At 48.9% G+C, this 19766-nt stretch overlaps 1 protein-coding gene and 1 non-coding gene across 6 annotated transcripts; one reads left to right on the top strand and one right to left on the bottom strand.

Annotated features, from left to right (window-relative positions):
* Window positions 1-174: 174 nt before the first annotated feature.
* On the top strand, window positions 175-9251 carry GNGT2 (G protein subunit gamma transducin 2). 5 transcript variants are annotated; one of them, XM_059727043.1, is made up of 4 exons: window positions 175-265; window positions 5457-5618; window positions 7525-7614; window positions 8964-9251. In XM_059727043.1, exons 3-4 carry the CDS (start codon window positions 7531-7533, stop codon window positions 9087-9089), a joined length of 210 nt encoding a protein of 69 aa, XP_059583026.1. In that variant the 5' UTR covers window positions 175-265; window positions 5457-5618; window positions 7525-7530; the 3' UTR covers window positions 9090-9251. The 5 variants fall into 5 exon arrangements, with proteins under 5 accessions (XP_059583026.1, XP_019338150.1, XP_019338149.1 ...); XM_019482604.2 differs by lacking the exon at window positions 175-265 and adding an exon at window positions 772-843; XM_006277901.4 differs by lacking the exon at window positions 175-265 and adding an exon at window positions 798-843 and having other exon boundaries at window positions 5462-5618.
* Window positions 9252-17172: 7921 nt separating this feature from the next.
* Window positions 17173-17244, bottom strand: TRNAQ-UUG (transfer RNA glutamine (anticodon UUG)). The gene has a single exon. It is a non-coding gene; the product is annotated as a tRNA-Gln (tRNA).
* Window positions 17245-19766: the final 2522 nt, after the last annotated feature.

The following is a 19766-nucleotide window of genomic DNA, read 5'->3' as shown; positions in this document are numbered from 1 at the left end:
CAGGCTCTTCCTCGCTGTGCTGTGCTGGCATTGTGTGCCCTGCAGCTGGGGCTTCTTCAAGCTTGGGCAAGTCCCCGTTGGCATGGAGCCCACTTCACCCACAAAACAGGCAAGATGAAGGAGGATATAAAAGGAGATTCCCCAAGCAACCAGGAAGGAAGTAGATAGGGACAGTGAAGAGGGAAGTTTGTAAGCAGTTCACTAGGAGCAAGAGGAAGAAGGAAAAGAGGAAGAAGAGCCAGACACCAGATCCTGCTCCTGGAAGGTAAGTGAGCTAGGGCTGTCTGTGTGTTTGGTTTGCTGCATGAATGCCACGTGCCCTCAGAGGCTGGGGATGCATGGCGAGCTCCTGCAGGCAGTGGCAGTGCCAAGCAGGAAGCTCCCACAGGCAGCCACGGCGGTGTCAGCAGCAGCAGGGGGGAGGGTGGTGAGCGCCAACCGGTGGTTGGTGACCACTTGCAGACACTGCTGGCAGCGGCGCCAGTGGCGATCACAGACCACCCGCAGTGTCGGCAGTGCCTTTTTGCAGGGGGTGCACCACCATGCTCAGGGAGCGTGCATGCACCTGCATGCACCCCCTAGGCATCGCCAATGGTTTGCTGAGTGTTTGTTTGGTGAGCTGTGTGTTTGGGCATGTGCTCTGAGCAGCTGAGAGCACTGCTAGCTGGGGGATTGCTGCCCATGTCTGACAAAAGCCCTAATAAGGGGGTGGAGGCAGTCCAGGCCCAGGAGGGTATAAAAGTAGACTCCTAAGTGACCAGGGATAGCAAACTGGGCAGTATGGAAGGAGTTTACTAGGAGTGAAAGGAAAGAGGAAGCAGCACCAGATCTTGCTCGTGGCAGGTAAGTGAGCCAGGGCTGTCTGCATATTTGGTTTGCTGAGTGTTTGTTTGGTGGGCTGTGTGTTTGGGCATTTGCCCTGAGCAGCTGGGAGAGCTGCTAGCCCGGTGATTGCTGCTTGTGTCTGACAAAAGCCCTAGTGAGGGGGTGGAGCCAATCCATGCCCGGAGGCTGTAAAAGAAGACTCCCTGAGTGAACAGGAGGGATGGCAAACAGGGCAGTTTGCAAGTCCATTCTTTCCTGGCAGGGGAGAAACCATGAGGTGACTTTCCACCCAGGTGGTTTTACTTACCTGGCAGGGCAGATACCCTTCTTCTCAGCCTGACTCGGTGTAGTTAGAGAGGGCAAAGCCCTGTCCTCTGTCCCTGACCCCTGCAGGAGTCTACAAATGCCTCCAAATGCAAGAATATCAGCTACACAATTTATGGTGATGGGGGATTGCTCTTGGACTTTCCCTCTAACTTCCTCCTTTGCCCTTTTGGGTAAGGGCAAGCGAGGCTAGGGGGCATCTGAACTTCAAGGCGACCAGGCTTGGGGCTTGCATGTAGAACGCCTGCTATAGATTTGGGCGTATCTGAAGTCTCAGGCAGAAGAGTTTGGGAAGTATTATACGTGCTGGAGGTAGCACCACACAGACTTGAATGATTGAGCTCTGCTGAGTCAATAGAACTCCAAACTGATTTGGCCCAAGACATGACATTTAAAAAAAAAAAAAAAATCAGTTGGCAGGTCAGTTTGCTGGCCCCCTCTTTGAAGGGGAGCCTTTAATTAAGCACTCTCTTTAATTAGGAGTAACTAATTTATATATATTTAGCATAAGTATATTAAGCATAATACTTAAATTCCTTGTTTAACTAGAGTCCAGAGTGAGGGACAGCTTGCTAGGGAGTTTACCTGGAAACTCTCTCTTGCCTTCCTTTGCTGTTAGCTTAGTGAGAGGAAGCAGGTTAGCAGGCAAAAAGGAACCTCTCAGGACCAAGGAGCAATGACCAGGCTAGCTTACAGGAGAGTTTGCTAGGGAAGGTCTGCTTAAGGAGAGATGTAGGAGCAGAGGCGGTAGATTAAGAAACCCAGAGAAATGGTTGGAGGAAGTTGCAATGCTAGAGCCACTGCCACCGCCAGCTCTTCCTTTGTTTGCACCTGTCAGGCATCTGTCCAGGCAGGACTGCTCACAATCAAGTCTTCCACCCAGGTCCTGGTTTGGCACTGCATACACTGTGGCTTGCAGACTCCTTCCAGTGACAGCCAGGTGACGGAGTGCCTGCAATGTAAGCAGTACCTTCTGGTGCTGTCCCTCAGGTGCTGGGAGCTAGGGCAGGCAGGGCAGCCATTGCTGGGCTGGGAGAGGGGCGGGGGATGGGCCTGGCCTGGATGATTTGGAGATTCGGCCGCTGCCAAATCGCTGAATTGAATCGCTGTCCTCCAAATCGATCAAATCCAAAGAGAATACTAGCCGCTTCGCACAGGCCTAATGGCAAGGCTCTGAAGCATCCTCTGCCATGAGGACTTCATCAGTTCAGTGCTGGAGGATACTTCTAGGACTGTGGAGGGAGGACTGCCAGAGGCAGCACTAGAAGGGAAGAGGACACAGATTCCCAGAAAGATGGAAGCTGGAAGTTTGTGAGCTCTGGCAGCAAGCAGAAATGTTAATCTCCACCTGCAGTGGTTTGCCTAGAGAACAGATAGGGAGCCCTAGCAACAGAGGAGGAGGAACAGAAACATGTCCCATTGGTAGAAGAGGCCCCATCCCCAAGTTTGGGAGGATTGAGACTAAAGCCCCCATCATGTCCCAGCCAGCCCCTCTGCAGCATGTTGAGCTGGGTTGGAGGAGCCCCGGGCTGGCAGGCTGAGCCCCTGGGGCCCCTGCCAGCTGTGGCTGCTCCAACCCAGCTCAATGTGCTGCAGTCCTGGGCCCACATTCAAACAGCATGCTCAGGAGCAATCATGCTGGAGCTTATTACTGCATGCTAATAAAACATGTAAATGCACCCAGTGAGGATTTAATTGCAATCTTCAACTACCTGAAGGGTGGTTACTATGAAGCTGGAGTTAGACTCTTCTCAGTGGTGGCAGATGACAGAACAAGGAGCAATGGTCTCAAGTTGCAACAAAGGAAGTTTAGGTTAGATATTAGGAAAACATTTGGAGGGTAGGTAAAGTACTGGAGCAGCCTACCCGGAGAAGCTGTGGAGTCTCCATCCTTAGAAGCTTTTAAGACATAGCTAAACAAAGCCTTGGCTGGGATGGTATAGTTGGTAATGGCCCTGCTTTGAGCAGGGGGTTGGATTAGATGACCTCCTGAGATCTTCTCCTTTCCAAACCTAATTTTCTATGATTCTATAAAGTAGTACAGTTTTTACCTTGGCCCTGAGTGAAAATACTATAAGAAAAGGTCTAAGAAGGATCAAAGCTTGAGGGAGAAACCAATAATAATGATAAAACAGCCCAGCCTGAGAGCAGCATCCCATGGTGCTAGGTGCTGTACAGACCCTCAGACAAACCATTCCTGTCCCCCAAAAGCTTGCCAGTTTTTCAAAGCCCTTTTGCAGGTGTGGACACCCAGAGGTCCCTGGGGTTGAGGCAAATTTCAGACAGATGAGCCAGATAGATAAATATCATACGTTTTCCAGGGGGAGAGTGGCTAAGCAGTCACCCAGGGCAGTGCTTTACCTAATAGGCAACTCTCTCTGACCTGAAATATATTCTAGAGTCCTCCCTAACATGGTGTGGGCATCTGCTGGCCTGTTAGTTTATGCTCCTAAGGGAGCACATTGTGCTGTCAAGTAGCCATCTGTAGCTGAAATGTGTGTTCAGAGGCTGGTTTCACAAAGGCATACAGCCTGTCCTGACAAACTCTATAGCCACGTCACTTGTACCATTAATCTCCAGCAAGACCAAGAGCCCAGGCAAAGAGTAAAAGCAGTCAACTCCCTCCCCTGCAATCCCAAGGGCTGGAGCCTTGCTTCCTGCTTCAGCCATGCCTCCAGGGCAGTGTCAGGCCTAGGGTAAGAACAGGGGTGGGCAATTATTTTGGGCAGGTCGCTTACTGAGTTTTTGCAAGCCATCGAGGGCCACATGACAGGCAGCCAGGGGCAGATAAATATTAATTTTCTAAATTTTTTTAGGGGCCCCACGGGCCAGATAAAATGGCCTGGTGGGTTGCATCTGGCCCGTGGGCTGCATTTTGCCCAACCCTGGGTAAGAAGGTACAATTCTGTTACACTCATGTTCCACCTTTGGGAAGACCTTTCACTGAAGAAGTGATACAGATAAGGGAGAGAGGGCAACTGCTGCCAGGGGGCTGATCTGGGAAGGGAACATTTATGTTCATCTCTGACAAGGAAGGCTTCCTTGATGCTAGTCCTAGCTCCATACACAACCACATTTCTGCTATCACTGCCCCACTGGTTTTCTCATTGGTCATGGAATGTCACTTCCATGAGGTGCTCTCTTCCCTGGTTTGCCCCATCGTGGCTGTCTGAGGGAGAATGAATGCACATGCCTAGCCATCTGCTCACATTCAGCCCTCCAGTCAAGTTGCACCAGGAGTGAGTTTGGCCCATGATGAACAAATGAAATCTGCTGGAAGGTGGTTAACACTCTGCAGTTTTCACCATGCACATAAATTCATGGTGAAAACTGCATGGGGGTGGTTACTCCAGGCCAAGGAAGTGCTGGGCTCTGTTGTAACTAAATGAACAGGCCTGAAGGTGATCGCTTCATCTGCATGAGGGTCCACATGGGTGGAGAGTCCTAATGAAATGGACTGAGCATCCTGGTGTCCAAAGTCCTCCATCTCTGGAACAAACAGAACAATCATTTTTATGACAGCCACCAAATCAATCCTCAGCCTACTGTGGAAGACCATTGTTGTCATCAGCCAAGTGATGTCATTTAACCTTTCTCTTCCTCTGCTGAGACTGACTAGGCAGCCAGTCAATGCCACCTGTGGCTGTGACCATTCTGGGGGTCAAGCACCTTTGCTATTAGCAACCTCTGGTCATGGGGAACTAGACTTGGGGTGCATCTATACTGTGGAAGTTGCAGCCCCTGTAGACATCACCCAGGCGGCTGACAGTGGAGGTATGGGTGGGTGGCCACCTGAGTATTACTCGTCATTCTGGATGGGTTTTTCTTACCAAGCTAGACCACTGTACTGTCATGGCTACATCATTAGCAGTAGCTTAGCCCGCTAGTTTGAAGCCAATATAGGGAGGCATATGCAGATGTAGTATAGACACATCTGCCAGCATCAGTTCACTTAACCATTTGAACAGCAGTGGCTTAAGATGGCCCCAAGAAGCCAGATGGTCTCTCTCCATCAGACTCTGCTCCAAACTGCAAGTCTTGCCTGTCTCCACCAACTATTTTTACCAACCAGGACCAGATCTGACACTGAGTGCATTATCACTGGAAGATCCTCTGAACTCAACTCCGGAGTTTGACTCCCCAGCTTGGAGAGGCTTTCTGGGCTGATTGTAAGCAGCCATTAGTTATCAGCTATGAAATTATTGATCAGCTTTAATTGTACATCTCCCGCTCCCTCCCTGATTACCCCAAGCTTTGAGGTTAATGCATGACACCTGATCAGCTTAATACACTGAGTCTCTTATCAGATTAGGGGGGGTTGAAGACATCTGTTCTCTCAGCCATCTGGTAAATAAGGAGTCTTCAAGTGGAAGCAGCAGACAAGGGCAGATGATATTCTCCCTGCAGCCTGTACTCGTGTATGTCTGGAACCTCTTGGCATTTTGGAGGTAGAAGCCCTCACCCTGTAGGTAAGTGCCCTTTCCCCCCCACCCCGCTTAATAATACAGGTGATATTGTTGGGGCATCTGCTGGTCCTATGAGCTCTATTCTTGCTTCATTTAGAGAAGCTTGCTTTTTTTTTGCTGATATGAATGTCAGGGTAGGACAAGTAAGAAACTATCCTAGCTAGAGAGTTTGACTGGATTCATCTGCTGCTCTCTGTAGACAGCAGGACTTGAAGGGAGAGAGAGAGATGGACTATTTTACTGAAACAGCAGGCATGGTGCTAGAAAAATTAAGATTGCTGCAAATTCTTCTGGTAGCAAAGGCATTAAAATGAATCTATTGGCTTTATACTTAATTACCTTTTAGTACTCAAATTCCAAACTGCCTTTGATTCTAGACATGCAATTGGATAGTTTGTAGCGTGGGCCAGTGCATTTTGATACTTTGCTGTTTTTAGAGTATTATTCAATTACAAACTTCTGCTTAAAGAGATCCCTCTTCCTCAAGAGGTCTCTACGAACTACCTCTAAACCTCAGACCCATTCCATCAACCTTCATTTATACTAATGCCTGTTGATACCAGAACCCCAGTCAAGTAGTGCTTTAATAGAGATTTTGTCATGTGAATTGATTGTTCCTAAAAATTTCCAATCCTTTTCCAAGCCCTAACTTATCCACAAGTTTCATCTCTCTTGTTCTATTTTCATAGATAGGATTCTGTTTTGAGATGCATTTGCCTCAAACTGCATCTGATCGTCTCTTGAAATAATACATATCAAATGTGCACTCTGGCAACATATTCAGACGCTCGGAGCAATTGCAGTTTCTCTGGACAGTTCTCAGTACCCAGTTTGTTTTTAATACTCTTCTGTTAAGGAAAATTAGCAACCAAAACATTGCATGAAAACCATAAAAGCACTAGATATTGAGTTGGGCTTCAACTGAGAAAAAGGAGGGAAGAAATGATTGGTGAAATACTCCAATTAGCCTCTCCACCAAGCAGCCACACCAGATTCTCAGATTGCCTATCACTTGGGCTGTGATTTATACTGAGGGCCAGGACTCTGGTTCTAGTCCCAGCTCTAACACCCACCTGGAGAAAGCCATAAGAACCATCTTGGTACTTCAGGTCACCATGTCTGTAAACCAGGGATGACATTTACCTTCTTTACAGGATATTGTGAGGCTTAATTAATTAATGTCTGTAAAGCACTTTGGGACTCTTGGATGGAGAACAGCAAAGTATTAATACATTTAACTGGAACTGCATCTCGGTAATGAACCCATTGTGATATCCTTCCTTCAGTGTGGTATGCTCAGAGTTCAGAAAAAACAGTCTGCAACAAAACCACTCTCTTAATTGAAGAGACATGGGCAGTTCTAAGAAACAGGTTCACTGGTTCTTTTCAAAAGCTACTACACAAATGTTCATCTGTAATAAATATTGGAACAAGAGAGTTTAGGAAGGGGTATCAACCCCTGTGCTTCTGGGTATAATCCCACCTCTAGCTCCTGGGGTTCAGAAAGATTTTTTTTTTTTTTTAGGGGCTAGGATCCCCCATAAGCACCTGCTGCAAATTTTTCCTACATCTTCTGAAATACCTTGCACTAGTGAGATGATACTGGACCAGACAGATTGCTAGTCTGAACCAACATAGAAATTCCTGTGTTACCTAAATGGCACAGTTATACCAGCTGAGGATCCAGCCCATCAAGATTTAAAAACGGGTATCTTTTGTAGGGAATGCTGGAAAAAATCATGATGGACATTTCCATGCTGGCTATGAATGGGCAAGCAGAGAGCCTAAATCCTTTCTACTGTCCTGGGCCTCTGACTTCAAGTCCTAAAAGAAGATGGGCTGATACATTCACTAAGGCAGGCCAATATTAGTATGTGGCATAGTGACAGGCCTTTCATTATGACTGCAGGACTGAATGGCCCAAGATATGACAGAGAAAGAGCTTCGGAAGATGGAACTTGACCAGCTGAAAAAGGAGGTGAAGAATGAAAGACAAATGGTAACTCTTTCTATTAGTCACACACTGGACAAGTTCAGTGTTGGGGTAACTACAGATCTTAGTTGACCAGAGTCTCTTCTGCCTGCCAACTGAGCACAATTTGAGTCTGCCGACATAGACTACTGTCACAAGGCACTGGTTGCCCTTGAATCCCTTATGGGAACAGGGTACTTGGCATCTAGAAGGACTGGTCACTTTGTGGGGGGTAAAGGCTTGAGTCCTAGCAGTTCTTCATAATGATGGTCTGCACCCATCATGCTAGGATCTTTTGAAAATCTGGCCTGTCATGTCATTAGGTGCACAAAGAGCCTGACTCCATTCTGTGCTGAAGCCTTTGGGAGTTTTGATATTTGCAAGATCCCTTCATGACCTAATGAACAGCGAGATCAGATAATAACAGATTGTAAGGACAGTATATTTTAGATGCTGTCATAGGCAACCTTGCACTTGACACTTCCTCTTCCTCTCAAAAAATGGTTGCATCATTTATGGGAGACTGCATAAAAATAATTCAGTTGCACTGAATAACAACAACATCATCGTACACTGTAAGGGGAAAAATCCTACACTGGCAGGGGTGCGTATGGCTAGGTGGACTAGAGAGGTTGTTCCAATACCCAACAGACTATCAAACTTCAAAACTTTGTGGGCGATCACATGTCTTTAAATGGGAAACTTTTAATTGAAAGGGGAGTAAGCACAATCCATGGACTCCTTCTCATGGCCTTACCGGCCATGGTTAGTAAACTAGAGGAATGAAAAATCTTGGCCAATATCCAACATTCACCATACAATTGCTGAGCAGAACCATATTTACATTAGCATGGCCCGAGTTTCTAACAACATCGGAGAGAGCATCAGCAGAGACTGCCCTGGCTGTGCAACTAAAATGGTATGGCCAAGGAAGTTTTGCAGGTGTTGAGCATCCTCTGCTCTGATGAAACTTCATGAGCCATTCAAGCCATCCAGCCGTGCTAGATCAAGCCCTGGGGCTCTGGGAAATTCCTGGTGCAGGGCCAAGAAACAGCCTGATTGCAAAAAGTAATTCTCATCAAAAAGCGAGATTGTTGCTTTAATAGGGATCTCCACAGTTCTAATCAATAATGCTAAGAGAAGGATTTAGTGGGGATATAAAGCAACGTGCTACCACAGTTAGACATTAGAGGATGGTCTCTTAATGGGAGGGCTGGGGGATGGGGCAGATTACCCTTTATCTTCCTGCATCTTCCCCTGAAACATCAGACCATGGCCCCTGTTACAGAAGGGAGCAGGGAGACCTTAGGTCAGATCTAGTCTGTAATGAGACCTTGCTACCATGACAAAAAAGAGATGCTTCTCTCTCTCTCCAGATCTCCAAGACGGGCAAAGAGCTCGTGGAATACATAGAATCCATGGCAGCGGAGGATCCTCTGTTAAAAGGAATTCCTGAGGACAAGAATCCTTTTAAAGAGAAGGGAGGCTGTATAATAAACTGACCCCCACTGCTCACAGACAAACATGCAACTGCTTCCTCTTGCAAAACCCAGACTGCCAGTATTCTGCCTGTTCCATAGCATGATCTTTGCAGAGTGGAACAGCCCCAAACTACATTCTCATGAAACATAGCACATTTACAGCCCACAAAAAAAAAAACACCCTACTGAAGAAATGCTTACGTTCAGCAGCGAGAAGGCAACCTATTTTTATGGCATCCCCACCTATTTAATTTCAGCTTGAGGTACACATGCAGAATGGGTTTGAAGAGACCTGCAGGGCTGTAGTCTTAGTAGCATTTATTTGACTTTCCCTCCACTCCTAACTGCAGAACTGAATCCCCAGGTACTAGGTGCAATTCAATTCCCCAACTTAATACATTGCTGTGTGATATTGGACAGGTCACTTAATCCTTGTGCCTCAGTGTCCCCATCTGTAAAATGCAGATGATGATGCTTGCTTGCCTCTTGTAAAGCACATTGAGATGCAGGCTTCAAAAGGCACTAGGCATTATTATAAATTAATCCCAAGAATTTGAAAGGACCTTATACATTTACCTGTTCATTATGTTCATAAAAAAGGTGGCCAGCTATTTTTGTTCATTTCTTAACAACAACATATTTACCATAAATTCTATCTCCCCTTCTCAAAGGCACTTCAGCTATCTGTACATCCAGTAATACTGGATATAAATACATCAACATTTACCATTTAAATGTTCATGCAATCTTTTCATATACAAGAGGAGCAGGGTCATGGTCTGTGGAAAAGGTCATTAGAAGTCAACTTTGATCACAATGGGGAAATGGAACTATGATGGGGAAAGTTGCAGGCAATTCCCCACCCTGGTTGTGAACTAGATCTCACTGACAATCATTGCAATGGCATGGCTTTCTGCCTGCCTGAAACATGGCTATAAGACTCTTATGCGTTAGGTAGAAGAGAATCAGAACTTGTGGCAGAGGCAATACTTTTATTAGACCACCTAGATTTTTTTCAAAAATAATTCTTTAATTGCAAGCTTTTGGGCACAAACACCCTTCTTCAGGCATAGGAGAAAAGATTGGAAAAGTTCTCCTGGGTAGAAATGAAAATTCGTATTTCATAGGAGAATTGAAGGTGTGGTAAAATCTCCTGTTTGGAACAGTTCATTTTATATGCAGATTATGTGTTAAGTGGCTCACAATCTCTTGGAGCAGCACAAGAAAGGAACAAGGCTTGCTGCCCTCTTTGCGCTGCATCTAGGTCGAGTTTTATCCCATCTGATGTTTAGCAAATTCCTCATACGGTTAGGGACGGTAGCAGGGAACAAAGGTTGGCTTCTAATGACCTCTTCCACAGATCCTGACCCTGCTCCTCTTGTATATGAAAAGATTGCATGAAGTTTAAATGGTAAATGATGATGTATTTGTATCAAGTATTACTGGATGTGGATGTATAGAGTTGGTGTTGGGAGATGGCTGGAATTAGGGCAGGTTGGGCTATTTTACCACTGCCAGTTTTTCACACCATGCCTGTGTTGGTTACAGCCAGTGTCCTCTGCTCCTGAGTTAGCACTTGGATTAATGCAGCTGAGAGGGTGGGAAAGACAGCAAGGCTCAGAACCTTGGAAACAAAAAGTGACCTAGAGGAGAAGGTCTCCACTCACTCAGCCCTCCTCCCTTCCCCTTCCCAGGGGAGTAGTAATCTGGAGTCATTACTCCCTTTACCATGGGAAGGCTTGGCTTGGCTTGTATGCAGGATCTACGGCTACTGATCAGCTGCTCCACACTTAGCTGGCAGCACAGTAGGAAAGCCAAGCACTGAATGACATTCCTGATCCTAAAGGAGATTTCTGAGGCCTTGCCAGGGTGGCATGGATGTTGGCTCTGCCATTTTCCTAGGCCATTACCTGATGCCATTCATCTAGTTAACACTGCAGCCCCCAGATAGAAGCTTCCCAGAACAGTTGGTGTGACTGTGGGTACCTAGGTTTATTTCTGACAAGCCCCAAAAGAAGAGTCACTGGCCAACTGAACAGTTTGTACTGAAAAATAAGACAGCCAGGAATCCTAGCTTCCTGTCTACCTCACCACACTTCCCCTTTGAGTCAGACAGGCGGTCGAGACCATGACACAGACCCCAGCTACAGCCTACAATATCTTTGCAAAGGTCTCTCCTATAGCAACTGTTACGAAACCCATTACTTCAGAGGTACGAATGACCTGATTTAAGTCATGTGCGTATCACCGTAAGACTCAGAAGGAGCAGAGACAATGCATGTGTTTTCAGTGAAGGAATGATCCATACTCCTATGATAGCAATGTTTGGGAAGAAGCAGCAGGGGTATATTTTAGGTGCCAGTAGCAAAGATTGTGTGTGGCAATTGTTCTTGTGCTGGGATGCACCAAAGAATCAGCTCCTGATTCATTAGCAGCAAAGCAGAAGTTATATTAGAAGTGGCTTCTGTAGTGCTAGTTTTAGCAAATCCTTGTACACCTTACACGACTGCTCTCTGCTAAGCCACCACTTGCTCCTATTTAAGGCTCAGTCCTGCCCTGTGCTGCACCTCAGAGAAGTTGCGGCTGCTCAGCATTTCTCAGAATCAGGCCCCAAATGCATCACCAAGGAGCCTAGCTCTCCTAGAAGATAGGAACCCCGATGCGCTAGTATTGCAGAGTCAAGTTGGGCCTTATGTCATTCCTTTGCAACCAGCAGCTTCATTTGCTGTGCATTGTCAGTAATTAGCCAAAGCTGTTTTGTTACCCCCCTTGTAGCCTATAAATAAAACCACACTGTGAATATTTTAAATGTTGCCTCTGTCTTCTTTGGGTGATGGTGGCTGTTTCTAGAAGCTAATTTTACAGCTGGGAGCACCGGACGCTCAGCTCAGTTAACCTGAGGTGGGAAGAGGACAGGGGAGGGGCAAAACCCAGCCTTTCCTCCAGAGAGAGACACATTGAAATGAATGGAAATTTTGCCAGAGCAAGGATTAGCAAGGTTCAGCTTCCCCATTGGCACTGAAGGGCAAGCAGTTGACATCTTCTCCAATAGGCAGGCACAATATATTGCTTTCTAATCAAGACAAGGTTGAAAGCAAGACCTGGTTCCTCCTGCCCCTCCCCTCAGCTTTTGACAGAAGAGACCTCCTATTTTATCAAGACCAGCCACCCTTTCCTTCACAAAAAAATTAAACTTGCCCACTATCAGATTAAAGCTTTTCTTTTCATCTCTGCTTCTAATCCAAGAGGAAGAGAAATCAAATATACCTAGGTTTTACTGTTCTCAAAGAAGATTGACCTATTAATCAAAGCTAAACTCCTTGCAACCTGCGTCAGAGTGAAATAATCAGTCTTAAAAGGATTTAGATTTCTGGGACTTTCCTGTTTGCCTGGCATCTGGACTGGGCAAGGATTTACCAACAGTGGAGGAATCAAGAGTACAACCAGCTATTTGAAGTTTGCCGAGGCGCTGATCGACTTGTGCCCGCAAAGTCCATAGTAACTCCTGGCCACTGCCATGCAACACAGCTCTGGCGCATGGAGTCTGCCTGCCTTGCAGGAGCACAGCACTCTGCAGGGCAGCACTCTCCCACATGGCCAATGGGATTTTGAACAGCCAGGACCATGTGCATTATATGATCACAGACACAGCAGGCAGTAGGCTCTGTAGATGCAATCTATTAAGCAAGCTATTAACACCGTAGATGATAAAAGCCACCCTTCCAGGCTGAAATACAACATGCCGCTTATCAGGATGTTACCATGTGTCCAGCATGGCACAGCCCTATTTACACCCATGGCCATTATGAAACAGGCAGGTGCACAATTGTGTTTGTTGCAGAGTACTGAGGTAAAATACTCTGCAACAAACAACATATTGATCTTGTGTCAATATGAACATCAGCTGAAGCCAGGAGGCCTGTTCTATCTCTGTAGGAGAATGCCTGACTTGGGCAACATCGCCAGGCATCAAGAACCAGCCAGGTACACACTGGATGCATCTACACGTGCATTTAAGCGCAACTGAATGTAATGCACATTAAGATAGTATGCATTAAGTGATGTTTGGCAAATGCCTATGCATGCAGGGACTTGGCACTAAAGTTAGTGCCAAGTCCTTGCAGTCCTGCCATGTGCCCCTAGTGCAGGGGTCAGCAACCTCTGGCACATGTGCTGAGCATGGCATGCATGGCCATTTCGCTCAGCACACCACCACCAGCCTGGGTTCTAGGCAGCTGCTGCCAGCCATGAAGCCCGGGCTGCTCCCAGGAGGTGGCTGGGCAGCTGCAAGTCCTGCTACAAGCTGACCGGGCTCTGTGGTTGGCAGCAACTACCCAGAGCCTGGGTCAGTTGCAGCCAGGAGGCTGCAAACATCTGCTCCAGGCTCCAGCATTAGCTCCAAACCAGCGGGTGCATGCGTGCCTTGGAGTGGACAGTGGGGGAGCGGCCTGAGGCAGCGTAACCCCAGCCTCTCCCCCACTGTTGGCGCAGAGCTGATGACGGCTCTGGAGCCCGGCGCAGCTGTTTGTAGCCAGCCTCGGCTGTGGGCAGCTGCAGCAGGCAGCGGGCAGGCTGCAAACAGCTGCACCAGGCTCCACAGCCCTGGCATCAGCTCCATGCTGGCGGCAACTGCACATGCACCTCAGAGTGGACAGCAGGAGGGCTGTGCTGCCTCAGGCCCTATCCCCACTGTCTGCTCCGAGGTGCGCGTGCACCCACCAGTATGGAGCTAATGCTGGAGCCCGGAGCAGCTGTTTACAGCCTCCCAGCTGCAGCCAGCCCAGGCTCTGGTAGCTGCTGCCAACCATGGAGCCCGGGCTGCTTGCAGCAGGGCTTACAGCTGAGCCTAACTGACTCCCACCCCCTCTGATCCCAGCCCTGGTCCAGCCCCCCACCAGGATGAGGCTGGAGCTGCCTCTTGCCAGGAGCACCACACCTTTTGTGGGCTTAGCTGTGTGGGGTGGGTGGGTGGGTGGTTGGGCAGGCTCTAGGTTGGGGCCTTGGCCACCTGTGCTGCAGCCTGGGGGCCAGCTCCCCGGGGAAGCACAGGGGCTCTGGCGGGACCAGAGCATTGTTGGGTCGGACTTTGTCCAGTGACCCAGGAACCCGGTTCTGTGCACCTGCGCATCTGGTTCTGCGTGTTTGTCTGCCTCTGTCTGGTTCTGTATGTCTGTGTGCACACACGTCTGGTTCCGGATGTGTGTGTGCATGTGTCTGTTCTGGGTGTGTTCTGGTTCTCTGTGTGCATGTGTGTCTGGTTCTCTTTCTGCTCTCCTTTTTTCTTTCTCTTTCTCTCTCTCTCCTCTTTCTCTTATTTGTCTCTTTTTTTTTCTCTCTCATTGCAACATGTTCAACAAAAAAGGAATATACAACAACAAAGGCAACATTTATTATTATGAAATATACTAATATGCAGTGCATCCTGCCATGTACCCCCTCCCCCCCCCCCCCCCCCCGCCCCCTTCCCTGCCCTCATTTTGTTTTTCTGGCATGCCGGCACTCCAGCACCTTCCAAGGTAGACATTGTGTTTTTTTCGGTGCTCCGGCCAAAAACATTGCCTACCCCTGCCCTAGTGGCTGGGGAGACCCAGCACTAAAGTAATGTTAAAGCGCATTAATGCGCTTTAACTAACTGTGCCTAAATTTGATACCTGCATTTGCAGGTATCAAATTTAGGCATATTTAGCCTAATTTCACCATTTTTAATGTACATTAAGGGCATGCATGTGTAGATGCGTGCCCATAATGTGCATTAAATTAGGCTGTGAATGAAGACAACTCTGCTTCATGTCTGAGCCCAGCTGAGAGTGAGAACATTTTTTTGATGTCACTGAACAGCTCTGGCTTTGAACATTTCTGGCTGTGTGTAGGGAGGGCTGGAGGGTGGGTCAGCTGAATAAATATGGGAAGTATTAATCCAGCCATATTCTTAAGGGTAGAACCATGCTCCAAGTGGCAAATTCCTATAGGTTAGTTCATGGAAATGAACAGTCACCCTCAGAACAAGTCTTCTTCGGGTGATTTAGTACTTTCAGTTCTTCTCTCCAACACGTCCCCCAAAGAGCTAATTCCCTATTTTCAGCCTCCTCTGCGGGACAAGTCCTGCGGGACTCCTTTGTTGTTAATTAGCCATTGTTCATAGGAGGAAGCAACAGGAGTTTGCAACTGCACTTCAGATACCTGCCCTAAAGGCCACTGGCAACGTGTAGGGGGTGCACGCACACCCCCTACGAAAAGGTGCTGCTGACACTGTCGGCAGCGCCTGTGGACAGTCGCCACTCGCCACCCCTCCCCACCCCACGAGACTGCCAGCGGTGTCTGCAGGTGGTCGCCAACCCCTGGTCAGCGCTTGCCACCCCCGCTGCTGCTGACACCACCAGCAGTGTCTGTGGGAGCTCACTGCTTACTGCTGTTGTGCTCCTGCCATCGCCGCTGTGCTCCTGCCACTGCTGTGCCCCCCAGCCCAGAGGTCAAGAAGAGTGTGGCCCTTTCAGCAGGCATTGCTGCCAAGGACAAGCTGTTGTCTCCTACGTCAGCCACTGGCACACAACAGAAGTGACAAGAACCTGGGCTGCCACCTATGGGCAGTGTGATTTCTCCACGGGCCAGGAAAAACAAACGGTTCTCACCCTACCAACCCTTCACTGCACATACTGTCACAGCACCCTGCATCTGAAACATCAGATGCGCTACTAAGGCACCCCAGGGCTGCATAAAAAGACAAAAGGGCTGAAGAAATGCTACCTTATCTTTGCCCTCTTCCTCTCTCTCAACACAATTTTCCCCATTCTTATGGGCTGTTTAGAGCAGTGGTTCTCAGCCTTTCTGAACTCAAAGTCCACTTTGCTAGACTCAAGGCACCCCTTGGAAAGCATCACTTGACCACAGAACACCAGAGCAATGCTTCTGTTGCAAATGACTCAGGAAGACCACGTCAGACGGTTTTTTAACACTATGGCATCCTATTTGAAATCTCTGGGTTTAACTTGTGAATCATGTTTGCACACCTAACAGTGCTAACATTGTCTGACACCCCCGCAACCCACCCAGAAAGGTCTCACCGCACAGGAGTGGCCGAGTGCCACAAGTGGCATGGGCAACCTGCATGAGGTGGGCGATAAGGGAGGGGGCAGGCAGCAGCACAGTGGCAGATAGGGCAGGGGGCAGACAGCAGAGCAGTGCAGCAGGCAGCAAGCAGAGCAGACAGGGAAGTGGGGCAGAGCAGATGGGGAAACTGCAGGAATCAGAAAACCGAGAAGCAGAGCAGACGAGGACATGGCAGGAAGCAGAGCAGACAGGCAAACAGGGCAGGGAGCAGGAAGTAAAACAGCGGGGCAGCCAGGGACACAAGGCAGGCAGCAGAAAGAGGAGCAGCAGCGCAGGTGGGGGACACACGAGGGAGCAGAAAGCAGAGCCGATAAAGAAACATGGCAGGGAGCAGAAAGCAGAGCCGCAGACGACAGGGAAACGAGACAGGGAGCAGAAAGCGGATCTGCAGCACGGGCAGTGTCACCAGGCAGGGAACCGAAGGCAGCTCAGGAAGGGAGCAGAAGGCAGGAGCCAGAAAGCAAGGCAGGCAAGGGAACGTAGCAGAGAGCAGAGCAGCAGATCGGGAAGGGGTGGGGGTGGCAGAGGACTCGGGGAGGGCTCGAGGCTCGTTTGCGGCACATTTTGCGGAGGAGGCTGGCCCCGGGCAGGAGCCGCCGGCCCGTCCCAGCCCGCAACCCAGGCCCTGCCCCTGCCGGGGGGGGGGGGGGCGGGAAGAGCCACGCTCGCGCAGCGCCCGGGTGAGGGGTGCAGCAGGAGCGCCGACGCCCACACTGCTGCCGGACTCCCCTTGACGACCAGCCAATCGCAGCGCGAGGCAGGCGGGCACTGCCAATCAGATGCAGGGGGGCGGGGCCGTGCGTAACGAAGCTTTCCCAGCCAGCTGCCGCCTCCGCCGACCCCACACATGCGCAGTAGAGCGGCAGCCCAGCCCGCTCAAAACGGAGTCTGGTGTAACACCCCCCCGCTCGAGCAGCGAGGGCCCGGCGTGGCCCCTGGCCATTCTCAAGCGGGGTCCCCGTTGCACTGTCCAAGCCTCTGTGGCAAAAAGTCCTCGAGGTCCCACCGAGATTTGAACTCGGATCGCTGGATTCAAAGTCCAGAGTGCTAACCATTACACCATGGGACCTGCTGGTTATTTGGTGCTGTGGAAACTCTACTCAACCCTGGTTCGCTGCCCAGCCTTGCCTGCAGTACAGGAACTGGGGTTGGGAAGGTGTATGCACTAAACGCTTATGGAGGGAGGGGTGCAGGAAGGTAGCTGCCAGCTGCAGTAATGCCCCTGCTGCACAGAGCTGAGCCATCTATCTCCCCAGGAAGTCCTGCTCTGGGAGAGCAGGGAGTCAGGGGGCCCCCAGGGAATGTCTCAGCAGCAAAGCTGCAACCCCTGGGGCTGGAGAGTGCAGGGAGCGGAAAGCAGAGCAGCCAGGGACACAGGGCAGGGGGCAGAAAGCAGAGCAGCTGATGGGGAAGGGGATTAGAGTGGCACTTGGCTGTCCAAGCCCCCCAAGCAGGTGCTGATGTCTTCAAGGGCACCTTGAAGGCCCAGTCTCCCTCACTTCCTTATTTTAATCCAATTGGATTTATATACAGCAAAAGGAGGATTTTGCTATATAACAACAGCCCTGGAAAAAGCAATGATTGTCCCTGATGCATGATCCTCCCTGATGCAGCAGTGTTGCAACCACAGCCACAGTGATCTCCCTGCTGTGTTGGAAAGCGCAGCTACAAACTACCTAGTAGCATAATAGAAAGGAAGTGCCATGTCCCTGCTTGGTGGCATGGACCAAACCTCACAGGCGACTAGCATCTTCCTCTGAGGAACAATTTTGTTGCATTTGTTTTAATGAAACGCTCCACCTCTCCTTCAGAACCGTGCCCCCCAAAAAGCGATAGCCCCTTCCCCTCTTCACGTTGCCACTAAGGTGAGAACAGCCCCAAGCAGTCCCCACGGCACAGAGCTGTAAAGGAACTTGCAGTCTGTGAGTTAATACAGGTTTTACGGCAGTGGTTCTCAATCTTTTTTAGACTCAAGGCACTAGGAAAATGCCAGCTCAGTTTCCAGTCTTTTTTTTTTTTTGGACAATGGCAAAAAAAAGAGCAATTCTTCTCCTGCAAAGAATTCAGAAGGCCCACAACAGATCAGAATAGTTTGGACACTATAGATCCTTACTGGAAAACTTTGGATATATTTTGTGAATTGTGTGGGTGATTGCACACCTAACAGCACCCCATGACACTTAAAAGGATTTCATGGCCAATGCACCCTGGTTACGAATCGCTGCTCTATGGGTTTAGACAAGGGATGGGTCATCATCAGGCAGCAACTCCTTCCTCGCCAAAGAAAGAGACTCCTTAAGACCACCCTGAAGGGGAATCCTTTACCTTGATAAATCATGGCTCATCAGTGGCACTCAGTACCCTGCCCAACCCTGCAGATGTGGGTTTGGCCTGTGCATTATTTCATACAGGACACAAAGGAAAAGGAGCTTCTGCCAGGGTCCTCAGCCACAAAGCCCTGGTGGCACAGGATGCCTTCTCTCTGGCCTCAGAAATGCAACACTGTGTGTTCTCTCACAGCAGCTCAACCTCATCCAGTGCAAGAGACCACAGGGGTTTTCTGGTACTGTTAGCACTTCAGGCAAGGCATTGCCTACAGCCGCCTGATCCAAAAAACAAAGGGCAGATCTCTGTTAAATCCCCAATCCTAACTCTCCTGCTGTGGAAGCAGGTCTCTGTGCATTCTTAGCCCTATATCTTCTCTCCATATCTTCTCACCTCAGACCTTCTCCCTGTGATATCAATCTCATCTTGTCACTAGCCATTCATTTTGAGTTTGAGGGTCTCTGTTCAATTAACTTCCAGGACTGAGAACCCTATGGCATTTAGCTTAGGGGAAAGTTTGCTGTTTTCACTGTCTGGCTGACAGCCCTGGAGACATCTTTACACCTGTCATCTTCCATTAACGCCACCTCTTCTCAAAGCAAAAGGTCTAGGAATTTAACACTCCTACAATAATTTATTTACCATTTACCCCAGAACCCAGTTTTAGTTAGTTTTCCCTATGTGCTACATTAAACATGTCCCAAAGCAAATCACCTGGGGTCTCAGGAGTATGTTAAAACCTAAACACTAGTTAAATGCTTGTTCAACTTGTATGCAAGTCCCAGTCCAGGCAAATAAGAACCTATTAGCAATGCAGCTTCCCTCACTCCCTGTTTGTCTCCCTTGCTAGCCCAAGGGCCCTGAAGCCTGATCCTGATATAGGAAGTAAGTCAGAAATGGACAACGGTGGAGCATGTTGCCTTCTGGCTGTTCTGTGCTTGCCAGAGCCCACTGAGAAGGTGTTAAATAACACTTAGGATAGTGTGTTAATTTAGAGCAGAATAGCTATTCCAGAATAAGTGTCCCATAGGGTACTATATCCTCTTAACTGCATAGACAAGTCCTCACTCCCAGCTCTCAAACAGCCCCAGAACCTTGGGCTGGACAAAACCAAGGATCAGAACCATTCATGTTCCTTTGAAGTTTGGAAAAATTTTGAAGGTCCATTTTCAGCAGTGATGCAAACACAGGGCATGACAGACTGGTGACAGGTCAGGCCACAGGAACATGGTCAGAACTAGTGCACATGTTCTCAAGCCTTGTAGC

Source organism: Alligator mississippiensis, chromosome 4 (assembly GCF_030867095.1).
Source record: "Alligator mississippiensis isolate rAllMis1 chromosome 4, rAllMis1, whole genome shotgun sequence".
In the NCBI taxonomy this organism is placed as follows: Eukaryota; Metazoa; Chordata; order Crocodylia; family Alligatoridae; genus Alligator; species Alligator mississippiensis.
This window is presented reverse-complemented; position numbering and strand designations above follow the sequence as displayed.